Below are 27,680 nucleotides of genomic sequence, written 5' to 3'. Positions count from 1 at the left end.
TGGGACATTGTGCTTTGTTGTGTTGCTTTTCCTTTTCCCTGTTCTGACCATGGCCTGCCAGAACTTCCTGTAACTGATCTGAAAGACTAAAAAATGTTTTCACACGAGAAATGAACCAAACCATGGTTCAGTTTGGTCCATACCATGACCACCTCTTTTGGGAGGATAAGCTTTCCTGTCTGGACTTCTGTACTTCTGGTTCAGATTGAACTGGAAAGTGTGGAAGTTTGGACCAAACAAGGTAGGTGTGAAATCACCCTTATTTTTGTTAAAATAAGTATCATTTTAATGGTTTGTATAAAAAGCGACTAAACAGATCTAGTCTCATTTACACCTCTCACCATAGTGTGGTTTTACCTTTCATGTTTAGGCTTCTTTGGAGCTTCAAATTAGCAAACAAATGTTTACAAGGTTCCAGTAAAGACCAGACATCTATAGCAATCCAGCTAAGTCAGCTCAAGTTGGGTTAAAGGTTTGTAGCTTATTAAAGCAAACCACTTGGTCTAATTAAACGACACCACAACTCCTCAAACGCCTCTCCCACATTCAGGCTGAGAGCAGTATGAGAGCAGCGATCCCAGGACCATTACTGTTTAGTCGGGTTGTTGTAGTTGGATTAAGATGTTAGCTATCCCCTGTTAACCTCTCCTCACTAGACAGGCCTGATCCAGGACCTAACATGGTGAGGAGGGAGATGAAGCCAGATGAAAGGATATGAGGGATATAAGACTTACATGGGCCCACACTGCAAAAGACTCCTGGAGGGCAGGAGGTTAAGGAGAGAAGAGAACCCTCCCTCTCTCCCTCTCATGCATGTTCCGAATGCTAAACACCAGCCCACCACATCCTCATCCCCCCCTTTACCTCCTCCTCCCTCCTCGCCTCCCTCCTCCTGCACGGCAGAATCACTGATGTGAGGTCTTTTGTGAGAGCGCTGGCTGGCCTCAGCCTGGGCTCTGTTACGGCCTGACCACTGACCCACTCACCCGCCTTTTAAAGAGGTTTTAGGGTCATGGGTTCACAACAAGGTGACTCAACTGTGAACGGCGGGCGGCATCCTCTTTCAAAGGGCCCACGTCTTCACCTTTCTCTCTCAAGACTCTCTCTCCCTCTTTCTTGCCCCCTCTGTCTCTCTTTTCTTTCCTCTTTCTCTCTTTCTCTTTCTGCCCCCCTCCCCTCTAGCCCTTCTTTCCATGTATCCTCAGTGACTGACCCGCCGTCTCAGCCCTAATTAGCATAGCATCCCAGAGCGAGGAGAACATGAAGGCTAATGGGGGTTGGGGCCCCGTAACAACACTGAGGGTAAAGCTTCAAGTTTCTAACTAGGGCCATCACCTGACCACATTTACATGGGTTTCTGCAACCAGAATGTGGGCAGGAGAGTAATGGATGATAAATTATTCCTGTTTCTTTGTAGAGGAAGTGAACTAGAAGGGAAAGGCATCAGGATTCAAAGCAGGACTGCATGGGAGGTTTGGCTTGTGTCGGCTTCAATAACAATGCTGATGAGGGAACAGAGGAAATACATTCGGTGTTTCAATACGGTGATCTGAAATAAATATTCAAATCTAACCCATATTTGGGTTTCAAGCTAGTTCATTCTGGTTTCATGGTGGCTGCAAACATCTTTTCTTCCTCCGCTTTAATTACTTGATGGGTGAGTTACTACATCAGGACAATTTAATGTCCCAATCCAATGGCAAACTGCCTCAGAAATACAGGATAAGGAGTTTCTTGTGAGATGTGGATGCACTTCATCACACTACAAATATAATAATTAATGATTAAGGATATAGCGATCAACCTAAATACCATATAAAGTAAGTCAGTCACTATCAAGTGTGAACCAACCATGATGTCACAACACAGATCCACGTATGGACCGACTTACCATTCCATGTCCACAGTCAGTCCCATCAGCCAGCGGCATGTGCTGTGTTCGACATCCTGTATGATCTCCCTCTGCACTTGTACACCACAGCCTCTTGCACTGTTTCTGTGGGGAAAAAAAATGAGCGCCAGTGATTAACTTGTGCAGCATGGTGGTTAGCTAACTGTGGTCAGACAGCAATTAGATATTCAGTTCAAATACCAACTCGGACGGGGACTTTGTGTGTGGAGTTAGCATGTTCCCACCGTGTTTGAAGGAGGCCCTTCCTCAAAAACATGTATGTTAAGTTAATTCTTAGTGACCTTGACTGCGGCGCTGCCTTGGGAACCTGCAGAGAGGCTGCCCATAAAATGGATTAAATGCAGAGAATATATTTCCCTCCGTAGATCAATAAGGGATAACTAGACTATTAGATAGTCATATGAATGCAAAGGAAAAGAACTTACCCATAGTGTGAGAATATTCTACAACCTTCCAACACATGATTGCAGATTGACACGTTTGTTGGTTTGAATTTTTCATATTCCAGACATGTGCAAGATGCATTTTAAATGACCCGGCATCAGGTTTCAATTAGTGGCTATGCATTCAACAATAGGCTGAGTTAAACTGCCTCTTTGTGTGTATTTTACTGCATATTACATTGAAGAGTCATGCAATTAACTGACTGCAGTTTCATATCTGTTGGCCTCTATATGGCTAACTGCTCTGCTCAAATGTCTGAGGGTTCATAAAAACAAAGCTCCTCTGTATGTCTGAGTCACAACAACCATCTCAGATCTACTTCCACCTGAGTGTTAATTCTTCACTTTTTCAGTGTGGTTTTTGCTTGCTTTGATAGCAAGCCAACTCACCATGTAAGGACAAATTTGGAAACCCGGTCCAAACATCAGTTCACACTGTCTGTTGGCATTGTAGATTTGACCAGGAAGGAGGGTGGGCAGCTCGTACGTCCTGCCTACAGGCTCATCAAGGAGGCACTCCCCATAACCGGTGCTAAAAAACAGTAAGAATGTGTATACAGTCAATGAAAAAGCACAAAACCACACAAGCCTGTGCACAAACAGACAAATGCACAAGCGGTATGGACATTTTCAGGATAATCCAGTATTTTCTGACCCCAAAAAGTATCAACACGTGTCATCATCTTTCATAGGAGAAAAGTAAACATTTCTATGTCATTGTCTGTGATCATCCTCAGATGTGTTTTCCCCTGTGGGTGGTCTGTAAAGTTACCTAACAAAGAGACTGATACCACTTCCCCTCAATGGCCTGTTAGTAAATGCTGTCACTATGAAACTGGAGTCAGGCGCCACAGAGTGAATAAAACAGCATTTTGATACAGACTGAAAAGGATCTGCACACTGACCACATTTTTATCCAAAGTGGATTTCTCTGCAGTGAAGGAAAACAAGAGAATTTGGAATCATAAAGCACCGTGATTAAGTTACATAAATCGGTGCCAGCGCCAGCATTGCACTATAATGACAGATTGTGCTGTATGTCAGCCACACCCTGAGCCACGACACAGTAACACAGACAACAAAAGCACAGCTGGACTGAATGTATGCACCAACAGCCTGCATATAAAACCATCAGCCCTTACGGGTTGTGAAAAGACACAAGTCAAACATGTTAGCAGAGCGAGCCAAGCCTCAAAGGATCCCTTCTTTTTCTGTTTGTTTATGAAAAAGGAAACCGGCGGATGAGACGTGCATAGATGTGTAATTACACAACATGTCTACAACGCTCTGACAAATTTAATCCGGGATTGAGCTGCTAAAACACCTGCTCCATACAGTACCAGCTGATGTGACGAGACAATAATTACACAGGATTATCCTGAGTTACCGTCACTTTGTCTCTTTCCCCTTTCATTTCCAGCCGCAGCGTCAGAAACTGCAGCAAACAGCGCTGGGTGGCAGAGGAATGACAGCATAAGAAGAAGACAGCAGCAGTGGAAGACACTGTGAATGAAAACTGTAGAGCAGCCTGTCAAGGAATCATACAGACAGTCCCATATTACAGCGTCTTTCAGCAGTTGGTCATCTGTCTAATCAGTGTCCTGGAATCTAATGGACTTATTATTAAGACCAAGACAGACAGACAGAGGGAGAAGGGGTCAGTGTGGTCATTTTTTAAATGAGACGTCTGCTTTTTTTAAAAAGAAAAGAATATTGGTGGTGTGGATGCGGGACAGCGAGGCAATTCATCTCTGGCACCACACCCTTCAAAATAAAGGTTCCAAAAGGGGTCTTCCTGAGCTTCTACTCAGAACAACTTGCTTCTTAAGAACCCTTTTTGAAGAAAGTCAAAGTAAGGGTTCCAAAAACCCTTTTCATCCAAAGTACCATTTTAAGAGGAAAGAATTCTTCAAAGATTGATAAAAATCTTTGAAGAACTCCTTCATCGAGGGTTTGCCAAGAGTTCTTTGTACCATTAGTTAAAAGGGTACTTGATAAAACCCCTGAGTGGGTTCTAGATAACATCCTAGGAATATGAAAGGCTTCTCAGTAGAAGTCCCTGGGAGGGTTCTAGATAAAACCCTTGTAATGTAAAAGGCTCTCACTAGAACCTCCTGAGTGGGTTTTTGTTAGTATGCATAGAAGATGGAAAGGTTTCTCTTGATCAATGATTTGTCAATCGTTCCTTATAGCATTAAATAAAAGGATTCTTAATAGAACCCTTAGGGCTGGTTCTCAATAACACCACTGCAATATAAAAACCCAGGGGTGGGTTCTAGATAAAACCCTTGGACTTTAAAAATGTTCTTGGGAAAGCTCCCTACTTGGGTTCCAGATAAAACCCTTGGAATATATAAAAGGTTCTCAGTAGGACCCCCTGAGTGTGTTCTGGATAGAACCATGGTAATGTAAAAAGGTTCCTGGTATAGTCCCCTTGGTGGGTTCTAGATAAAACCCTTGGAATGTGAAAAGATTTTGGTAGAACTCCGTGGGTGGGTTCTTGTTAGCACTCTTAGAAGGTGGAAAGGTTCTAGATAGAATTCCAAGAGAGGGGTCTTGCTGGAATCTCTTGTCTGGGTGAAAGCTTTCACAGATGGTTCTAAGTATAACCCTTTATGTTGGGTTCTAGGTAGAACCCTCTGAAAGGGCACCTTTATTTCTAAGAGTGCACTGATTCCACACCTGGCAGCCATTGGAAAACTTGAAAGTGAGTTTATTTATAAGATGACTTATAGCTGGCTGTTGTATGCTTGTCATAAGAGACTGAGCAATAATAGTTTCCATGTACATCGTACTGGGTTTCCCTCAGCAAACAGTGCAAGAAGTCTACTCGTATGTCAGGCCGATGGCTGTTGCAGAGGCTGGAGTGACACGGAGCATCACTGTACAGTGTTTGATCAAACAGCGGCGAGTAAACTGCAGCAATGTTGTCATGACTCTGACAGCATGTACCGATTACTGTACACAGAGATAAAGCACAAGATAATGACTGAGGTTTGGTTGGATTTGGAGCAACACACGGTACATAAAGATCCATCTTGATTTCATTACAAAAGTGACAAAGAGAAAAGTACTTAAAAATGATTTCACATGGGAGTTTCTAAGAGTGGCTGCTGTTAAGAGTGCTTAGGCTAATTTTCGAGGTGTGTAATGGGAAATGATAGGGTTCGCCCACTACTAATGATTATGTGGTTTCAACACCCAGCGAACACAACAATTAGTGGGTGGCAACAGTCAAAGATTTGCATTTTACTTTTATATTTGGATTTTGAGGCTTAAATCAAACGGCACAATGCCAGAGAGGGAATGAATGGTTGCTTTATGTAGCGGTTGACACATAATAACACTGCACAACAGCGGGACGCTTTTCATCGGCTCTCAGGTGCGGGAGTTCAGTGCACATTATTACAGCGACAGTGAGATAAGGGGGGAGAAGGAGGGGAATCCTTTGCCTTCTGAAAAGGGACGTTTGAGAGGTGGCGCGGCCTTTCGTTTTTTAAACTGGTCGGAGAGTGGTGCAGATTGAATTTGCTCTTCAGGGAGAATGGGCAGTCAAAACACTGACGTACTTGACCAGGTCAGGCCGCTGAGCAGGAGTAGTACTGTAGAAGTGCAAGTTTGAATCAATGCTCCTCATTGTTGGCTGGAGACGGATTTCAAAAGCACTTGGACTGCACTCCTAAGGGCCTTTCCCACCACTGCGGCTCCCACACTGCAATGCCGCTTTCTTCTTTCCATACCTGTATTGTTTGTTATATATCCCACATGGTTTATCACAAATGTTAAAGGGATAGTTCGGATTGTTTGATGTGGGGTTATGTGAGGTACTTGTGGAGAAGCAGAAGGGACAAGCCAAATATCATTCTCTCCAAACCAACCAAATTCTATGTGTAAAATCACTAATTTTATATTGCCAAACATGGCAGTTGCTAGTCTACCATTGCCTCAATCATTTAGTTTATTTGTGTTATTGTATTATTTTATTGTGTTTTCAAAGGATACACACAAACTGTCTACCCAAGCAAAGCAGAGGTACCTTAGCATTTCCTGTGTTTTACAAGTTAAAATGACTTTTGTCACCTATGGAGTTTGGCTGGTTTGGAGAGACTTAGATTTGGCTTATATAACAGCAGCTCATTGGCGGTTTTGCGTTGGAAAAAGCTATCTGATGGCAAGGTAAAGCGATACAAATATTCTAAATATAGCTTAAACTTAAACTGATGTTGATTTTTTTTTTTTTAGGTGGATCTTTATTTAGTTGCCTAAAATAAGTTTTGTTGCTAACCTTGTCCACAACAGTATAGCAGATTAGCTTTCTACAGGGGTCTCCTATCTGAGAGTGTGCCATCTGCCATGTATAGGTAATACACTAATTACAGATAAAAACCTCATGCAACCCTACATCAAATAAACCATTCTAATCCTGAATGTATTTGACATTTACATCATGCACTATCTGGTTTTTGTGCGGTAATCAGCACACAGAAACCAAACACAGCTGACATGGACGGATCCAACTAACAAAGAGATTCATGGAGCTTCTCCTCATCTTCAGCTGAACGTTCCGACCACTTGATGTTGAGGTCATCGCCGGCTGGAAACTATGCGAAGCACAACCTTAAAACTCCATACGAGGCGTCACTCTCGAGATGCATCTGGTCAACAAGGCCATCCTTTGTGAAGGCCTCCACAATTAACAGAGGAAAGGAGGCAAAGATTAAAGGGTCATGTCCAGGGAAGATCTAATTATAACTGACATTTCCCATCTTAAAGGGAAGCCTTTCACCAGGATCGGTGGCCACGGTGCGGGTAGGAGCTGCTGAATGAGCCGTTGCCCCGTGCTACAGGTTTTGGCGTGGAAAGCAGGCTGGTGACTAGATTACTGTTTGCCCAGCATCTTGAGAGAAGGGCTCCGTCTGAGTGGAGAGACAGATGGGGGGCTGCGGAATATCCATCGCTCAGGTCAGCCGAGGAAGACCCCCGGATTCAAACAGGAAATACTCTTTCAACACCAGGCAATAACAACTCTACACAGTTTACATTGCGCTGACCTGTCTAGAGAGCACTGCGAGAGACGTAGAAGCAGAATGTTTAGCTGGCCACGTCACAACAAGTAAAAGTTAATAGCACACTTGGATGTGATAATTCCAGATTGGAAAACAAATGGAAAAGAACGGCTTTCTTTTCACCATGAGAAAAGGAATTTGTTTTGATAACCCCAATTCCAAAAAAGTTCTGTAAAACAAATAAAAACAGAATGCAATGATTTGCAAAACCTTTCCAACCCATATTCAGTTGCATACAGTACAAAGACAAGATAATTTTTATACTGATTAACTTTTTTGTCCAAATATACACTCATTCTGAATTTGCAACATGTTCCAAAAAGGCTGGGACAGGGGCATTTTGTGACAGTCAGCCATGATGCTTTGGGCACTGATACACCCCTGTACTATCACAGATGCTGGTTTTCGAAGGTACTGTTGGTAACAATCTGGATCATCCACTTCATCTTTAGTCTGGCGGTCACAACATCAATGATTTCCAAAAACAAGCTGAAATGTGAACTTTTCAGGGCACAGCACACTTTTCCACTTTTCACCAGTCCATCTCAGATATATATGGCTTTTGCATTGCATGGTAGAGTCTTAACTTACATTTGTAGATGCAGCAACAAACTGTGTTTACTGACAACAGCTTCAGAAAGTGTTCCCAAGCCCATGCAGAATCCTTTATACATTTATGTGAGTTCTTAATGCAGTGCTGCCTGAGGGGTCAAAGGTCACAGGCATTGAATGTTGGTTTTTGGCCCTTACATGCAGAGACTTCTCTGGGCTCTCTGAAACTTTTAAGGATATTATGTATTATAAATTGTGAAATTAAATTCCATGCAGTTTTTCAGAATGTGGTTAACCTCACCCCATCCATGCTCATTAATGGCTGAGCCTTTTGAGGATTTTGTTTTGTATAATAAATCAGTTTAAAACTAAAAAGCACAGCTGGTACCTACTCTAGAAACTCTGTGATGTACTTGCGGCTGCACTTGGACCATGACCAGGGGTTGGTGTCATAGTTGAGGGTGGGAGCCATGACGTGATACTGGTGCTTCATGCCGGCCTCCCGACACTTTGGGTTGTCATCATGAGGCATGTTGAACCTGGTGCACAGAAAGAAAAAAAGGGGGGGTTAGAGATGGAGAGAAGGATATAAGGAACACACACAAAGTGATTATCAGCTGCTTAATGGCTCAGTCGTAGCAAGGAGGATAAATGTCACAAGATTTACATTCAGCCGTTTTTTAACAGGGGATCACCCCACACCATCCCTGTGGGCCACCACACACAGACACAGCCACAGACACATCTGTGAGTAATACCCCACACTCAGCACCTTTCCCTATACTCGTCTGTTTTTTGTTTGTGTCTCTTCTAACATGCACCTCCCTCTTTGCTCTCTCCCAAGTGTTTATACAGTAAAATCCTCGAAAGGCTTCACCAAAACTCCAACTGACTGTGCGAAATATCCCTGAATCTGGGGATATCTTTATTAAATTCTTGGAAGAATCTGGAGCATATCTGAAGAATTTTTAGATATGCTTTTTGCCTAATGTAATATAAGCCTTATATAATATACTGTGCCCAAATACAGCTAATGCTGCATGCACATGAGGCAAAATATAAAAGACTCAGAAGCATAATCTCTGTCAATTACTTATGACCCACTACAAGTGTGCAGTGGTGGCCATATCTGCAGAGACCCTGCCCTCTGCCTGCATTTCTCATTATTTATTGTGCTCGGGATGCATAACCAAACCAAACCATCAGTAACTGACATCTTGAGTTGGCAGAAAAGATGTATTTTTTACCAGAGCCATGATCAGAGCTGCAACTAATGAATAACATTATCTTTTCATCTTGCCATTATATTTTTGTTTTCCTTTGTGGTAAAAATTTGTAAAAAAAAAAAAAAAAAAAATGTCCATTACAAGTTCCCAGAGCGAAAGATGACATCTTTGTATGCTTCTGAAACAGCAAACAAATCCTCACACTTGAGAAGCTAGAACCAACAAATCCTTGATATATAGACTTAAAGGATTATGAAATAGTTGGTAATTAATTTCCTGTTCATCCACTGATCAGTTAAGCAACTGTTTCATCGTCAGTCATAATAAATAATAAAATAAGAGTCCTGAGAAAAGAACAGCTGCATAACGTGGAGTCCACAGCATGGCATCTGCAAATTAATGAATTCATCCAGGCTGTCTGCACTTGGCTGTCTCATAAAGCCAGTTTTCTTGATCATGTCCAGAATAGTGCAGTCCAGTGCGGATGTTTTGTGCCTGTTTTGTGCTGCGGTTTGGCGTTCACCCATAAATACATGTACAGCATGCACACTTGCATATATACACACACAGGAACCCATGCAGCTGTACAATGTCTGAGATGTTTACAACAGGATGTGGGCCAGTGCTGAGCTCTGGACTGTGGCTGAGGGTCAATCCATACAGCCACATAAACAAGACCTAGCATGGCTGGCATGAGGCCCACCCTACAGGGGCCGAGGGCCTGAAGGCAAACATCCAGGGAATAATTACAGTAAGCCTCTGGCACAGTAATGAGCTTGGCACACACAAATCAAGCTGTTGGCTGATGCTGACAAAATCAAATCTGGCTCAAATGGTATTTGCAAACTATTCTTTCTCACTTATGAGGGTGCACAGGTGCAGGAACTTATAGGAAAGTTTGTTAAAAGTAGCGATACTTTTATGCTTATTTGATATCACGTTTAAAATGATACAAAATTCATTCATTCATGACCTCAGTTCAGTTCAGTCTTTCTCGTCCTGACTGAAATTTGGCTTGCAGCATAGCAAAACCACACAGTGTGCAGTGAGGTTTTTTTGTACGAGCATGTGTGCTGGTTGTTCAAGGGGTAGTTCAGATTATTTGAAGCAGGGCTGTATGAGATGCTGATGCATAGTCAGTGTAGATGCTGGTCAGCACACACAGGGGCAGCAGCACAGAACTCAAACAATGTACTGCTGTAGACACGGTCAGAAACAAGAGTTATTTTTGCCTCTCAAAAAAGGTCCACAGAAAAAAAATTAATAGCAGTTTACGTGTAGGCTATATTCAAAATATTTTTACTGCTTTACTTGCCCATCAGACACCCTTTTCAGATGGTCAACCACCATTACTTAAGTCAAATATCACTCTTTTTGCGGCGCCTGGGTAGCTCAGTTGGTAGAGTGCACACCCCATGTATGGAGGCTGTGAGTCCTCTGCAGCGGCCCTTTGCTGCGTGTCATCCCCCGACTCTCTCTCCCCATTTCCTGTCATATTTTCAGCTTTCATATCAATTAAAGGCATTAAAGCCAAAAAACACTCTCTTCAATCAAACCAATCCTATTTTGTCTGCCTAGGACTTTTTTCTTTTTGCCATGGTACTGAAAGAGGTATTGAGTATCATTATTTTGTGCTAGTATTGTAATCCGATACCTCGCCATAACCGTGTAGACTTTCTTATTGTCTTAATGAGGATTTCATGATAGCTTCTAAACAATTTGTAATCTCAACACGTTATGGTGATTAAGCTGACCAAGATCTGAAGGGCACAAATTAGGATATTGGCTTGAAATCCTGAGATAAGAGCCTTTTAGTGTGATTAACTCATAAATCAGCAAGTTTTGTGGCTCTGTTTGGCAACCTCGAGGGACCGATCAATAGAGAGCGAGTACCAACCCAAGCACTTAATTATGGCATCCACTCTAAAATGTGATTACTTAGAGTCCACTCACTTTTTATTCAGAGCTCTTAACAAAACAAACTGCTTTGCACATCACACCCTTAACGCCATTCTGTCACTTGCAGCAAAACAAAAACAGATTTCTGTGCTAAATTGACTGTAAATAACTCTGGTTGTGAATTCCTGCAGATTGCCTGTACAATAAATAAAAGCCAGTGTGCAGGAGCAGCCTCTATCAGCACTTCAACAGACACAGACAGAGCTCAGTGACACCAGAGGGGAAAATAGATTGCTCTGTTGTTAGTGGATTACACATCTTAGTTCCTCCAAATTTACTGCTCTACAAGAGAAAACATCTTTGACACTCCCAGTAATTTCATGCACTTAGCCAACTTGCTATGGTTCTGTGTGATCAGGATAATTCTGAATAAGATTTGTGGTGTAGACTTTCATATTTCTTAAGATGTTAAAAAAAGAAAGCAGGCTGCTAACGTCCTACCAAAATGTCAGGCAACGTATTCATGATCCAAGACGTTTGCAGCCCTGGTATTGTCTAATGACAAACTATGTTATGTGTGTCACCTTTAAACAGCTATCAAGTGACACTGCCTCGCCTGAAAATCCCCACGATGGCTGTTAGTAATCACACGTTCTCGCAGTCATCTGAGAAAGGCCTCCTGTCCATTAGTCTAAGTCTTTCTTTAATCTGCAATACTCTTGAGTGGCTCCCACTACCTGACACTGGCTTTCCCAGAGCGCTAAACACTCTTGAGAGCTCACGCCTGTGAACGCAGCGATTAACCACGCCGAGAGGCAGAGCCAACTGGGCCTCCAGCTGGTTGAACTTTAGCATAAACAGATCCACACGAGAGTCAAGGAGAAGGGGGGCGGTAGACTCATCCATCTGGCTGCTCTGGCTGTCCAATCTCTGGAAGTCTCTCTCTCTCTGAAACTCACTGGAAGAATGTGTGAGCGGGACAGAGGAGGTAGAAGAATATCTTTCATTCTTAAACATGGGCTCACAAGCTTGCATATGACACTGGTCCTTTCTACTATCCTCCACAAATGGACAGGCAGACCGGAAAGAAAGTCTTTCACTCGCTTTCACTTTTGTGGTCTGCGAAGGAAAAGGAAAGGCGGAAGGAAAGAACAGGGACAGAAAAAGACGGATGCTTTGTCTTTATCGAAAAAGAGAGCTCGCTGAGATGGAAAGGAAGATGTTTACATGGAATGAGAACCAATGGCTAGGCTAATAATGCCTTTTAAAGGACCAGTGTGTAGAATTTAGTGACCTAGCAGTGACCTTGCAGATGTGACTCTCTCGCTCCAAGCATGTAGGAACAACCTACAGTGTGTATAAAAAACCTAATGCATATAAGGCTGTATCTAGACCAGGGCTTTGATGGTATGGATTTTTTCTAACTGCAGTGACAAAGCAATACCCTCCTGCAGGATGGTGGTTTATCATGGCTGCCTTAATAATTATGTTTTATTGGATTTTATTCCTTCAAGGACTAGTGCAGTGTGTAAGTGGGTGTAGTGTGCAAGTGAAGGAGAGCGGGTGACTGCTGGTGCTGCTCACAGCGGAGGAGAAACTCAAACTTAGCAGTAAGTTGTCAGTCTGGCAGTAAATTTACAGTCCAGGGTACAGTGTGTCAGTTAATAAAGGCTGAGGCTTCTCAAGACTAAGAAAAGTCTCGTCTGTTTCCCAACTTTTGGAAAAGTGCAGGAGGTTAACCCTGAAGTAAGCCGAGCAGGAAAGGCTAACATTAAGCTAATGCTAACAATAGTGTTGCACATTTACAATGTCGTATCCCTTTCAGAAGCTTTGCAATCCAGCCTTGAACTGCAGCGTCTTTTTTGAGACGTGGAAAAATAAATCCATAATGACAATATATAGAGGTTCCTGACTTGCGTGTGACTCTGAGGTGTATTAATAGATCAATGTGCTGATCTCAACATGAGATTAACCCTTCAAAATAAAATTTGCAGTGATGACAGTAATGAGCTCATCCCCACGGGAGGCATCACATGGTATTGCGGCATTGCGGTTATTGTCACAGCCCTAATCGAGAGCCATTCTGGGCTACAGTGCAACATGGTGGCCCACATGTAAGAGAATATGTGCCCTCTGTAGATATAAATGACTCATTCTTAAGCAACTGTACACAAATGAAAATCTGCTTGGGAATATTATACTCCATTTCAGCCATATCCTGCCAATAAACCTGTGTAAATCTTACACACTGGCCCTTTAAAGAACACCGTATTTAATTAACTGAAGTGGATTAGAAGAAAGAGATGGTAACGAGTGATTTACCGTAATTTTGCCGGATGGTTGTTTGGAATAAACAGGCCCCCATATGAGAGATAAAGCCGCATGTTTTGACTTGGTCACTTGGATAGAGATGATACATGCAAGTCTTTTTTTCGCTTCACACATGTGGCAATATTTGCTTGTTGTGAAAACACTCTCTGGCAGACAGGCGTGTTGTGATAACACCGCCATTACTCGCTAACAGACAAGTTACGTATGACGGCACTGTGACATCGTCAGGCTGTTTATCAGTCTTCGGGGTTGATAAGTGGAGCGTTCAGCCTTGCTGTGTCTGATAAAGTTCTATGTGCCACTTTTTCAAACTCTTTGGATGTACAATCAACAAACATATAAAAGCAACACTTTTGTTTTTTCTCTCATTTTTCATGATTTGACCTGCATTTTATCCGAGCTTGTCATCCTCTCAAGACAAATCTCTGACACATACGGGGTTAACTTCTTGAGCTGTATAGTAAGTTATTATAGGCTGGCATGTTATTAAAAGTCAAGTTTTTCACTTTATTATGTTTTGCACCTGTGTCTGCTGCGCCCTACGTCTCTTGATAAGAGGGCTTTTGTTGGTCAAAGCCGGCTGTGAGGGGTTGAGACAGGGTGTGTGTATGTGTGCCGTATGTGTGTGTGTGTGTGTGTGCGTATGTTGCTACAAGTGCTGTGCTGCAACTTACACATGCCCCAGCTCATGAGCGATGGTGAAGGAGGCACTAATTCCATTTTCCTCACTGATGGAGCAGCTCCGGTACTGGTCGCACATGGTTCCCAGCTCCGCGAGCCCTAAAGGGTCACGTACACACACAGAGAAACACTCAGATGGACATAAACACACACAGACACACAGCTATTTGAAAAAAAAAACTGCTGCATGAGTGTTAAAGGCGATTAAACCATCAAAACTTCTGTTCCATAAGAGCGAGATTAGCACCGCCACCGACTCCCTCCATCCTACCTCCCTCCTCCTGTTTCTACCACTCTGTTCTGTCACTATAATATTATTAGCTGACAGCTTGCCATAAACTCATTACTGCACAGTTCATGAGCTGTGGTTAACAGAGTGGAAAGTTAATTGAAATGGACTTGAGGTGGAGATATTTTTGCAGAGAGAATGGCAGACGTTTACCTAACGTGTCACATTTATCTTTCGCACGGCAGATGTCTTCCCTGAAAAAACAAACACACAACGATGTTACGCGGTTTATGAAGAGGGCAAGGAAACTTGGCTTTATTTCAAAGTGAGGATGAGAGGATACGGCGCGCACCTGGTGATGAGGAGCGCTGTGTCGTGGTGAGACGGATGGCTGTCATCCTGGACGTTTTGGCTCTGCTGCCACACGCAGAAGTTGTGGAGAGTCGTAGCGGCATTGAAGCTCACTGTAGGCCCTTCCTGTTTTGGATGAAACACCACAGGGGATGTGACTGAGAAACAGGAAAATAATACTAATACAGTACATATTGTAACATTGTTAGTTATACAGAGTTGTTGTAGTAAGTACGCCTTAAAATCAGCTTTGTTTAATTTTCAGTTACGGCATTCTGTTATTTTTGAATAGCAGACTGCTGCCATCAATAATAGATCATTGCTATAGACACAGATCTGATCATAGACTCTGGAGGATGTAGTGAAAGCAATAAGACAAATTTTAACTCAATAAAATCATTTTGATCAATATTTTGTGTCACAAGTAACTGAGTAATAAGAAGGAAAATGTAGAGAAAGTGGGTCATTTTTGAGAAATAAATCAATCACCTGGGTTTATCTAATAATGATTCCCTCACTGTACACTATACCTTACATATTAAAGGGATATCCCACATTTGCTTCTTTTTGGGACTACCGGCCATGACCCAGCGCAGGAAGTCATCCATCTTGGACTATTTGCTACATAAAAGATGTATGTGGGCAATTTTGTAGGGTTTGGCCCTGATTGCCACAATTGGAGCTGCCACTTGAAAACTTGCAGAAACTACTACTCTAAACAGAACAGAATTCCTTTACACATCAGTCTATCCTGTTGCCAAACCAAAATCAGCGTGCTGTTAACTGAGATCCGAATACAGAGGATATAATGCGATATGTAGTGTGTCTTTGTCATGTCTGTTTGATGTGTTTTCTATGTTTTTGGAAAGTGTCACATGTATTCTCTTTGTAATATCTGTGTATAATCTCTTAAACAGAGCTGCCCAAGGATGCAAACTAAATTTCATTGGATACAGTACTGTATGATACCATACCGTACTGTACCATCTTATACCACATCATACCATACAGTACCATACCGTGCTGTGCTGTGCCATATCTTATCGTATTGTATCGTGTCATGTCGTATCCTGTCGTATCGCACCGTATCGTAATGTATCAAGTTGGCTGGCTTGAAATTTCCAGGTGACCTCCCTTCATTAGATTTGATTTGACTGTTGATTTTTGAGTTTAAGATGAAGCTTTCTGAACAAGCTGCAAGAGGATCATGCTTTTTACCCTCAATAACTGTTCTCTAACCGAGCAGATGAGCAAAATGTTATTATAATCAACCTACATAATGGAGAAAGGTATGTGAATAATACCCAGGTTAGAAATACTAGAGTTTAGACTAACTGTCTGACAATCAGTCACTATGACAAAGCAAAGCACAGTAAGCCTCTTCAGCCACCCCTAATTTGCAGGTGGCGAGCTGCCTCACCATAGTATCGTTTGTTTTTCAACGAGACCTCTCCTGAGACTTGAGACTGACAAGGCAGGCAGTGTCCTTTCAAATAGGCCCCACAGAGAAAAGGCCAGGCCAGGGACACCTGCACTGACGTAAGCCATTTCGGAGACTTGGATACAGGTAGCATTCAAGACCCTGCCCGCGCTCACCTGTTCATTGTGGATGACGATTAGCTTGACAATCATGATGTTGATGAGGTTTCCTACGCTGGGGTCCCTGTACACTGCTGCTACCTGTAACAAAGACAAAACACACAGACAAAAAATGCAAACCTCCACAAACCTGAACCAGATCAGAGATGGGGACAGTATAAGGCTAGTCTGCTTCTCCTAACTCAATACTTGGAAGGAGAAAGTCTGGTTCCTGGTTAAGCTCCATGGGTTTTAATCAAAACAGCAACAGTTCATTGAAGTCAGAAGAAACAAAAAATGTCTCCTTCAGGGTAAGTTTAATCAACAGGGTATTAAAACCAATTACAATTCCCCCACAGACCTTAGCGAAGAAAAAATAAACTAAAACCTGGACCCGACAAATGTGAAACTTCAGCAAAGCTGCAGCTCAGAGCCCCTCTGTGAGGACAGCAAAACATTCCCTCTGTAGTTTTACCCCTCCGCTTCTCTTGCTTTTTCTCGTGCACCCCAGTCACGGTCGGCCAGCGGTCTCCTGAGGCCGTGCTCGGCCTCCTGACAGGAACTCATTAGTCCACTATAAACATTTAGCTTGTCTTAGCCTGGGGGGGGGGAGGCAAACTTGGTCCAGGCCTGTCCAGAGTGGGCAGAGGGAAGCGGTCTTTGCATGCTCTAAGTCCAACTGTGACACAGGACATTGTTCTGTATGCTCTCGCCCCAATGTATGTTATTGTATGATCAGTGCAAGAAGCAGAAGGGAGGGGGGCTGCAGCCTACACTGGACCATCAGAACAGTATCTCACACAGCCAATGAGCTAAAAACCAAGCTCTGAAAGGACAAAGAAATGTCAGCAGGGCCTTGGCTTTCTTATTGTCTTACACACATATTACACATTTTTTAAGGAAGATTCTGATTTTCCACACAAAATATCAGTTGGTGGCTTGTTAGCTGGGTGGGTTTCTGGGGGACTTTGGTTTCATCTTAATTTATATTTTATTTTGGAAATATTACTAAAAACCAAGCTATAGCCCTGAATGTCAGAAAGAGCGACAATAATACAGACACAAACTATTTTCAGTGGTCACTCTTACAGCCTGACCAATACTGGATTTAAAAAAACAAACTTAAATCAAACTTGTGGCTAAAGTGTAAAAGAGGAGGAAAGAGAAGTGTGTGTGTTTGTGTGTGTCTGCGCCGCTGGTCGGCACACATGAGCGTGGCAGAACTAATGTTTTGACTTCGAACCTGGTAATAAAATGTGCTCTGGCACATTTAACATTGACTCTACCCTCTCTGCCTTACTTTAGCATAACACTCCACTGACAATCATTACTCTTTTATAAGTTAATGAGTGTTGTGAACAGTCCGTCTGTCATAGTGGTGAGACACAGACAGCAGAAGGTACACACAGTTCAGTACAATTGATAACCTATCCTGCTCTGACACACACACAAACACACACACACTCCCACAACACATTTTAGTCCAGTATATACAGAGACAATCACAGTGCTGCTGGTTTGATTAGCAGCCAGCTTGCCCAGTCAGATACGGGACTCATAAAGAGGTCAAGGTGCTGAGTCAGGATTTTACCAATTAACTGGCCCACTTTTGTTGAAGCAGCAGCATGCGAGGGTCACAGCTGGGTTTACAACCGAAATGTCAAACAGTAACATCTGAGGCTAGGAACACACAGACCTGGACTGAGGGATTTTGTTTGACAATTTAAAGGCTTTGTTCACCAAATCACTAAATTCTTCTGACCACTCTTATGCCATGGAGATAGTTTGGGCTTTTTTTTGGCACGGTGTCATTTTCTCAGATTTTTTCATCTGGATGTAGGCGTCTTGAAAACTGTTCACAACGTGACAATGTGACAATGTGTCATTATCCAGAGAAACGGGCCAAATTTTAAAACAAATTTTGTCCTACTTTGTGTGAACTGAAAAAATAAACTCTGCGTGAACATATTTTCCTGTTAGCAACAAAGCTAGGCTGCTTCAGCGGGAAGTTAACTGACAGTTGGCAAGCTAAGCTATAGATACTGTATAACCAAAGCTGTCAGTATGGCTTGAAACCACTACAGGTAGATAGACAAGCTTTCTTTTGCAATTTGGGGGAGTCAACTGTTATGCCCCTTCCTCATGCATGAGAATGACGAAGTAGTGTTCAGCTATCCTTCGATTTTCTCAACAACCGTTCATTCAATCGACTTCACACTTGGTGGGTGTAATGCTGAGGACCCGAGAAAGTACAGCATCGAGTGCGAGCTCGTCAGATAAACAGGACATATTTATTCAGAAGTACACACTGTGCACCGTATTTAGAGGGGATCCCTATTAACTGTCCACCTGGGTCCAGCTTGCTCTCATGCTGCCTTGTCAATAGAAGTGTAATCCTAACCCTAACTGCTAAGTATCACATCTCAATGGGTAGCACACATCTAGAGAACATCAGCAGTACACTAGTAATACTGAACAAGATAAAACACATTCAACATTGAGCCAAAATAGTAATTTTTAGAAACATTATTTTACTTACTACTGACATGATTGTTAGGATGTAGTGTTCTAGGTTGCGTCCATGGTGACGCACCATTTTGGCATCAGCTGTCACCATCAGCTCAACGTAGCGAGGATAGGAGAGGAAACGCTTGCGTCTGCGTGGGGTCCTGGGGTGTGTACTGGTGGAGCTGTTGTCATGCATGTGTTGATCGTCTATCGTGGCTCTGAGAGAGTCCAGCTCCTCTCCCATATTCCCTCTGCTCTCAAACGCAACAGACCTCTTGGAGTCCTCTGTTTTAAGAGAGAAAAATGGTGAGAAGTGATTAGATGGAGAGGAAATGATGTTTGCAACTAAAATCTTGATCACTAATGGAATACAAATGCTCATTTTTTTTGCACCTACAGTTAAAGGGTTTTAGCTTAGCTGAATTCCAATGACATAACAGAGGGCTTCTGCAGAAAAAACCCCGCCATAAATGTGTCATTCCAAGGCTCAGGAAAACCGTTGTACCAAGAGACACGGGGTCAGTGGTGAGCTTTGGGAATAAGTTTTCAGGTCAGGCAGTGTGCACTCCCTCTGCACAAAGAGCAAAAAACCCATGATGACATATCAAGTCAAAGAGGGACTAGCCTCCGTCTGCAGTCTGCAAGGGGATAAAAAAAGTCCACAAGTGATCCCACCTCTCTGATCCCTGCCTGTATATAATCTGAGCATTAAGTGAAATGAGGACAATCGTGCTGAAAGGCAACAAATCAAATGTATATGATGCCAGATTGAAACGATCCCATTTATAGGTTCAACAGACCAGGACGTCAGCCATATACTGTGCATACTGAAGCGGTGTTCCCTCAGCTGAACTGCACGTGTTGAGCTGGCTATGAACGATAGATTCCTTCACCATGACAGAGTGGAGTTAAAAGAGGGAGACAGAGGCAGAGACAGTGCGAAGAGCTTGTTTCATTGGAGGAAAGAAAAAGAAAAACCTGCTAAGGTTAAGGTCAAAGCAGATTTGATTACACATACATGTATGACTCTCCATGTCCACAGGGACGTTTCCTAAGACTGGAGCAGGGGAAGAAGAGAGGGCGCAGGGTTTCTAGTAGGGCTGTCCCCCTAATAGTTGACAAAACTGTGTCGGGACAAGATTCTAAGTCAACCACATTTTCATTTATTCATTATTTGATGATTGTTGCAGTACGGACCGTTTCTCTTGTAATACTTTAGCTCATTTGGCAGTCCTAACAGACTGGGACACAGCCTCCGAGACTGACGGAGGCCAGCTTGATGACCAGGAATACAGCACCAGGGGTGAATTTCACGTTACAGTGGCTCCAACCATGACTTTGGTTCCAGGGACGAGTTAATTTTTACAAGTATTCACCATGAATCATATTGACAGGACTGCAAGTATTTGTTTTTGTGAAGCTGTCAGTTTTTTTGAACAACAAGGCAATAATCTGTTGAAACAAATTAACAAAATGTTCAGTCTTTTGTTGGTTGTTGCAACATTTTCAGAGTCATCAACTTTTTTGCTGTTAGTATTTAACAGACAGACAGTGCCCAAAAAATATATATTTAAATAATTAAATTAACAACAGGAACGTGCATGACTAGTCAACTAAAGTTCTGTGTCCACATTGGGAACAACTGAAAAAAGACGCTGCTGCTCAGGAAAAAAAAAAACGTTATGTGGACACGGGCCCTAATTGCCCGAACTAACGACCAGAAAATCTTAAGTCAGGCACATCCCTGCTTTCTAATTTCAACACAGGCAAGCTCCAAATCACTCAAAAAGGGTCATGTTGTTTTGAACACACAGCTAAAGTATATTTCTGTTACAGACCAGCTAACTGCCCCATACTGAAAAGTAAGTGATGGATCTTTGTCAAGAAAATCTCTTCAACGTCATCAATCAAGTTAATGTTGAACACATCAAAGATCGCCTGTATAGTCTGAATGTCAAAATGTTTCAGCCAAGATGAAGAATTTATCAGCATTGGACGGGTTTCCACAGTCTTTGTGCGCTGAAGCAGGCCATCTGAGGCCTGAGTATATGCACACAGGCCATTGTGCTGTCCAGATTTGCAGTGATGCATAACCACACTGCAAGAAAGATTGCTTACAGTAGTTTCTGCCATCTTTCAGCTGGGGGGAGATGGATTTAAGCAGCAGCCACCAGACAAAAGTGCCACAAAAATGTAGCAGCAGTGAGTAGCGCAGTAAATCATGCAAACACAGAATATAAGATTTCTTACAGCATCATAACTCAGAAGTATTTTGCAGTGGTTGCACACATGACAAATGATGTAACTTAATTAAAATTCAGTCCATATGGTCTCAATACTTTCATGAAAGATAATATTTAGGAGTTAAAATACACCATTTTTCCTGTTTTCTGCAGCCTTAAGGACAAAATGCAAAAATAAAAATGAAGTAGGATCCACTGGCATATAAATTAAACATGGAATGACATTCAATGAACATTATGTGACTGTTAGTGTTTACGAGCCAAGCATAGTTTGGAGTCCGTCATCCTAAACAACCTCCTCAACTTTGGATAACCCGATTATAGTGAAGAGTTTCATTGTCTTCTCAGCACTCAATCTTTCCAGACACTCAGACAGAGAGAGACTGTGTATAACTGTCAGAGAAAAGCAAAAAAAAAAGAGGAAAGAAAACTCGTTGAGCACTTTGAGATTATTCAAGCGATGCCCCCAGTGGGCACACGAGGTGGAGCGTGACTCCCTGGCACAATGGCACACAGCTCTTGCCGCCGTGAGGCCCAGCCCCATGCCAGCGCCAGCGTCCAAGTCAGCGCCAAGCCCGTCTGTGCCCGCGCTCACAGCCTGGGCAGCTGGGCCAGAACAGAGCTTTGTATTTTCCAGGAAAAAAATCTCTCCAAGGCCAAACCCACTACGCTAAACCCCTTAAACAGACTCATCACTGCAGACAGTCTGACATCAAAGGGATTATCAAAGCACAAAAGAGCATATACATCTACAGAAATTGGGTTTAAGTCTCAGTGCAAGTGAGTGTGAGATGAAAAAAGAGAAGAAGAGGAGGAGGAGGAGGTGAAAATATGGTCTCTGTTATAATAGCCTTTGAATCAGTGCAGATTAGCCACACACAACCTTTCCCAAATCTCCTTAGGTTCAAATCCCCCCTCTCACTAGGTAGTGAGCTGCTACTTACACCATGAGAAGACAGGGGTGACCGCCCTGACCCACCCGACACCAAGCAAAATATAAAAGAAGGAAGAGTCATTACATCATAAACAAACCTTCTACAATCTGCTCTGTGCCTGTTCTATTGAAGTCTGTGGGAAATACATGGAGAAGCACAATAAAACCCACTATATCAATATTGTATGATCTGTGATGAAGAAATGTCACTGTGACTGACTGATTTTTCCAAATATGCACATTAATTTATTTGCTGTTAGATGATTGCAGGCACACAAGCTAGTTTTCTGGGAATATCACATATTCAAACAAAACTTTTACAAGCCTCTGTTGATTATTACCAAGAGAGGATCAAGATATTTGGATGCTGAAATGACAATGCATCTCTGTATAATGTAGCCAAGTGGGAGCATATAGAGTGAGAATAAAGTTGGTCCCAATATTGACCCCTGAGGGACTCCACACTTCACGAAGAAGAAGAGGGACACATGCTCATCAATAGAAACGAAGAATTCCCTGTTAGGCATATAGGCATACTGTACATTGTATAAAACAGTTGCTATTATTAGCCCTGTTAATCAATGCAAAGCATCCTCCAAATCAGATTTACAGCTCTGTTTACTTCTGCGCTAACTGCCACTTTTCCAGCAGCTGAAAAATAACAGTCAAGACTTATTTTGGTCTTTAGAACCTGAAGCATTTATTAACTGACAAACTGTAACCTGTACTGTACATTTACTGCCAGGTTGACAACTTCCTGCTAAGTTCAAGTTTCTGCTCTGCTATGAGCAGCACCAGCATTCTGCTGCTCGCTCTCCTTCACTTGCATGCCATGCATCCTTACGCACTGCCCTATTACTTAAAGGAGCTATGCTACTCTTAACACAGTGTGCTTCAATTAAGTCCAATAACTTGCAGTAAACCGCCATCCAGCAGGAATATGTTGTTTTGCCACCATACTAAGAAAAATTTCACACTGTCACAGCCCTTTATGTTGGGTTTTAGTATGCATCTCAAGCTTCAACAGAACTGGCAACAGAGTTTGGCACCAAGCAGAGAATTAGAGCATTGGTTTATGATGCAATGACCCTTCCAGCTTTTTTAATTTCCTTACCTGACACACCCTCACACATGTACATCTCAGGATTTTACATGTTGGAATTTATTTCCAAACATCAAAATGTGATAGATTCCATTTCTTTTTCTTACACTATCAAAAATTTCATGAGCTTGAAGCTATAAAAGTTCAGAGGTTTTTCATAACAGAGAACAATAAAATGAGCCCTGCACGGCATGGGTGCAAGCATTTATAAATGTTGTAATTTGGCTGGCTCCAGTACGTGCAAAGCTGAAACAGACCCTCACTTTTCTGCTCTGACACCTTCTCAACTTGTAAACTCGCAAGAATCTTTTATCATCGTGCCAAAAGATAATCAAACACAACAACTATTACAAACAATGTTTGTCTATTCACTCAGTGTTTAATTGCACACCGAATGCTGCGTGTGCATAATGACTGGACCGTTTCATACGTGTTTCAGATTTCAGGTGACTCTGAATGCTCCATATGTTTACACTCATTCATAAACATGAAAGGATGGAAGCATTTTGATGCTTGTTCGTGCACATTTTGTTGGAGCCCATTCATGTACATCCAGCCTGTCCAAAAGGATCTCATTGAGGTTTCAATCTGGATCAAAGAGCTGCTCTTTGACTCTCCTTCAGTTCTCGGTCAAAAGTATCAGTGCCAAGAGCCCAACAATGGGGAACACACATTTCATTGTTGAACTAATTAACATTCTTTTACTGTGGTTCGCTGAGAGTTAAAGCGCCCTGTTCCCCGGGTGCCAATTAAATAGACACTATACGTTACAGTGAGCATAGGTAGTGCCCTGCTTCTATATGAGGTCACACACTCTGGTTACTGCAGTTTAACTGACAGTACGACTCAAGAGGGAAAAATGTTGGAGCTCCCGCAGACAGAGGCACAATTAAGTGCAATTCTGTGGCTAGACAGAGAGAAGAAAAGGCAGCTAATTGTTGCTGCTGCTAAAGAAGGCTTTTAAAAGTGAAGTGGCATGGCTTTTGACCTCACTGGAAGACGGTGAGCTTTGTACACTTACAGTGCTCTGAGAGTTCAGTTGTTATTTTCAGTTCAGAGACGTGCTTAAGACAGCATGGTGGTCAGCTGAAGAATGTGTTTGGAGTAGCAGACCTCCTCTGAGGAGACAAACACCACTTATGGATCTGGGCTCCTAATGATGGGCAGGGGCCTGGACTGTTTTCTTTTGTCAGAATCAAACTGAGAGTTTCTGAGCATCAGATGTAAAGAAATTCATCCTTACACGCTGTAGATTAAATGATCGCCAGAAGAAGTTGTTAAAACTGGAAAATAGTCAGGAAGTACATCCACCAAACGCCTCCTGAACACTGCACTTTTTAAAAATGTGTTGTTTTAGTAATAGAAAAGTTTAAAAATCTACATCTGGGTCTGGAACACCAGCTGTAAAAAGATAAAATGTGATCAAATTTTAAAGGATTGAGCGGATTTAAAATGTGAAAGTGGCACTGAAATTTGGTTGCATCTGCATAATTCATTTAGGAACTGTGAATGTTTAAGTCAAACAGCCCTTGTCTCCAAATAGTAGTTAAAGGGGAAAAAAAATCATACTGGTGCCATCAGATCCAGACTCACAAAAAAGCCTTAATTAGAACCGTCTTGGCTCTTGGTTGCACTTTCCATCAAGGGTCAAAAAAGCACTTCTTGATGAAGGTAACTAACGGAATTGCATTTAAAATGGCACTTTCTATGGAAACTTGACCACCACTGTGATTTCAGATTGCTTTGAAAACAGAGCTCCTCATTTCCAGTCTTTACTATAGCAAGTTCTGTTCTCTATTGCATAACAAATCTACTTTGTAGAGTTAAGGTGAGAGGCTTTTGAAAACCACTGCATCATAAAACCAACAATTAGACTGTGGTGTCTAACAAGAACATGAAGAGAGGCACTTAAAGGATAATTCTGCTTTATTACAATTTGGATCTCATTTTCATAGTTTTGGCAACCGTTCCTATTTGTAATAATAACACTGAACTCACCAACTTCTGAGAACCGTAGCAGATAAATGGAGTTTTTAGAAGCAATGTCACCATGCTCCCAGATTTCAGAAATTCTGGTGAGTAAGTTATCATCGAAAGGATGAACAAAACTATGAAATTAGCTGGAATTAACCCAAAATCGTACATTAAAAATTTACGATTATCACAATTGTGAATACAGTTTGTTAGCAAATCAATTGTGACTATAGGTTTGAGCATCGCAGTGTTGTGTTTTGTGAAACTGTATCAATTCTCAAAAATCCTTCATTTTTAATTAGCAGTTTACATGCAAAGATACTTGGCAGGGTTGTCTTTGTGTCTTCATGCAACCATCCATTTGACTCTTCCACTCTAACTCCTAAAAATGTAAACTGCGACAGAAAGAAGTAAGCACACATTTTTGCACATTCCACAAAAAGTAGTGCTGTAATGTTGCATGTTACAGGGACTTATAAATAATAATGTACACTGCAATGTTCTGATTGCAGATTTTACTGTACAGTACTGCGAACGTTTCCTAAAATTAGATTTTAAACAATTGCAAAATTTTGCTTTTCTTTAAGCCTAATTACACAAACACTGCTGATGTGTGCTTATGACGTATGCCTGTAGTTTTCCACCTATTACTTCTCCCTTCAGCTCTGGCAAATCAGTCATTGCTGCTTGATGTAAAACACATTATGGCACATACACATCACATACACCAGTGTGGAAATGGCCACAAACAACAGATTTAAAACTCTGGTGTACTGAAAACACAGAAAGATTTACTTGGCAGTGATAGGCTTAATCATCACAGTGCAAACTCACTGGGCAAGAGCTTGAATGTAACAGATGTTTATTTATACTGCAGGTTTAAGGAGTAATGCCCTTCCAACACACATCGTAGGGATGAAGTGATTACATTTTTCATATTTTCAAATACACCAAAAACATACTTAAGACCCTGAAACAAATCGTTTTGCCTTGACTAAACCCAATCAGTCAAACTTCAACCAGCCTTGTACTTTTAGGATTTCCCTGCCAGATTTCGGATTTCCCTTCCCTAAGAGGTTTCACCCTGGATTTCCCCCATCTGACAAGAGTACCAGGGGCTCCAATGCCCAATTTTGACTGCACAAATGGTTGTCGATTGGTTAAATCTCAACCACCTCTGACATAAACAAAGCAGATCTGCACTTTTGAGTGATGTCTGGCCTCTCCGATGATAAACAGCCATAGCTGCGGGTGATGACACTGATGTTTCGCTGGCCACCTCTCAACACTGTCTCTCCCCTGTCCACCTCAGTGGGAAACTGTCGCTCACCTGTCACCCCCTCTCACCTCCGGCTGTCCCCCATGCCACCATGCAGTCAGTCACTGTCACTCAAGTTGCTCTAACCATTCCAAACAGCCCCCATCTGTTAAGAATGCCCAGACAGTAGACAGTGGCAGAAAATAGCCCCAGCTGGAATCTGTCACGGGAACTCCCGAGACAACACAACACGTTGGGTTCAATAGGGCTGAGGCCTGAGGGCGGGCAGACACATGGCAGCTATTAAAGTTATTGACTGTCTGTAGCTGCCCAGCCCTGTTCAGCCCTGTCCAGAGTATCTGTTATCTTTAAATCAGACAACAGTAAGTGCAATGGACCATATTATCTGTCATGAAGTGTTCTGAAATTTGAGGCAATGATGGGTTGAAGCATCATGCCTGAGGGGAAAACTTGCACAACGCAAAACAAATATACATGTTGGCTCAAGATTCGCAGTGAGTGCATGGCAAAACACATTTTTCAGCACTTCTGACTATTAATCTATTCCAAAGAAAACAGTATGTCCATCAAAATAACAATCAATCAATCAAGAGATTCTGTTTTATATATACAGTAGGCCAAAAGCAAGGCAGTGGGTGAGAATGCTACTTTAGAGCAGCAGGTGTAAAAGAAGAAAGGCGGGCGGTGGGAGCTTGGGAAAAAGCTGGGGCCTCTGCCAAGCTCTGGAGCAAAACCGACAAGCACATGCAGCGCAGGCCAGAACTGCTCAAACAAATGAAGAAAGGAGCTCCTTTCTCCATTCCCCTGCACTGCTTGCTCAGCAATTCCCAATACTCAGCGGGACACTTCGTCTACTGACAGGCCCTGGAGGATGACATGCAAACACCCACTCACAAGCAATCCAAATCTATGCATGCACACAAAAGGCCAAAAACAAACTTTTTTACCTAATAACAATAGGTACTTCCTGGAATGGGGGGAGGTTTGGTCAGTCCAGGGGGCATGAGGCCACAAAGTAAGCTTAAGCCTTTTGGAGCCATCTGACATTCAGAAGTTCCACACCAGCTAAAGCCAGACCCTAAAGGTGAAAGAGGTTGTCTGAGTGATCAGCGCCTGTCCATCACACCCTGGCCGGCCACCTTTCCCGACCCCTGTCAAGAGCCGGAATTAAGCTGAAAACAAAGGGCTTAATGCATATATAGTTCCAGCTGAGGCCCAGCAAACAAGCCAGCGAGCCCAGTAACCACGCACCTCTAGAAAGGGGAAAAACTCAAGGTCACATCCACCCGTCCAGTGAGTGACTCCAAACAAAGAGGGAAGTGAGGTCACAATCAACAAGTGCTTCCATTCACATACATGAAAGCGCAAAGGG

The 27,680-nt window shown here is 42.4% G+C and overlaps 1 protein-coding gene across 2 annotated transcripts in view; it reads right to left on the bottom strand.

The window, feature by feature from the left end:
* LOC146316839 (A disintegrin and metalloproteinase with thrombospondin motifs 20) overlaps positions 1-27,680 on the bottom strand; it is a 107,226-nt gene that overhangs the window by 65,453 nt on the left and 14,093 nt on the right. The window contains exons 4-11 of one of the 2 annotated variants that reach the window (XM_084735143.1): positions 18,808-19,061; positions 16,287-16,370; positions 14,692-14,816; positions 14,553-14,593; positions 14,104-14,209; positions 8,366-8,512; positions 2,746-2,887; positions 1,892-1,996 (exon numbers count right to left, since the gene is read on the bottom strand). In XM_084735143.1, the coding sequence (XP_084591269.1) occupies positions 1,892-1,996; positions 2,746-2,887; positions 8,366-8,512; positions 14,104-14,209; positions 14,553-14,593; positions 14,692-14,816; positions 16,287-16,370; positions 18,808-19,061 (1,004 nt within the window). Of the gene's footprint in view, positions 1-1,891; positions 1,997-2,745; positions 2,888-8,365; positions 8,513-14,103; positions 14,210-14,552; positions 14,594-14,691; positions 14,817-16,286; positions 16,371-18,807; positions 19,062-27,680 lie in introns of those variants that run through there. The other variant, XM_084735142.1, reaches the window with a different exon arrangement.

Source organism: Lutjanus erythropterus, chromosome 13 (genome assembly GCF_056507025.1).
Source record: "Lutjanus erythropterus isolate fLutEry1 chromosome 13, fLutEry1.hap2, whole genome shotgun sequence".
Taxonomy (NCBI): domain Eukaryota; kingdom Metazoa; phylum Chordata; class Actinopteri; order Lutjaniformes; family Lutjanidae; genus Lutjanus; species Lutjanus erythropterus.
Note: the sequence above shows the minus strand (reverse complement) of the source record. Positions and strands in the feature narration are given on the sequence as shown.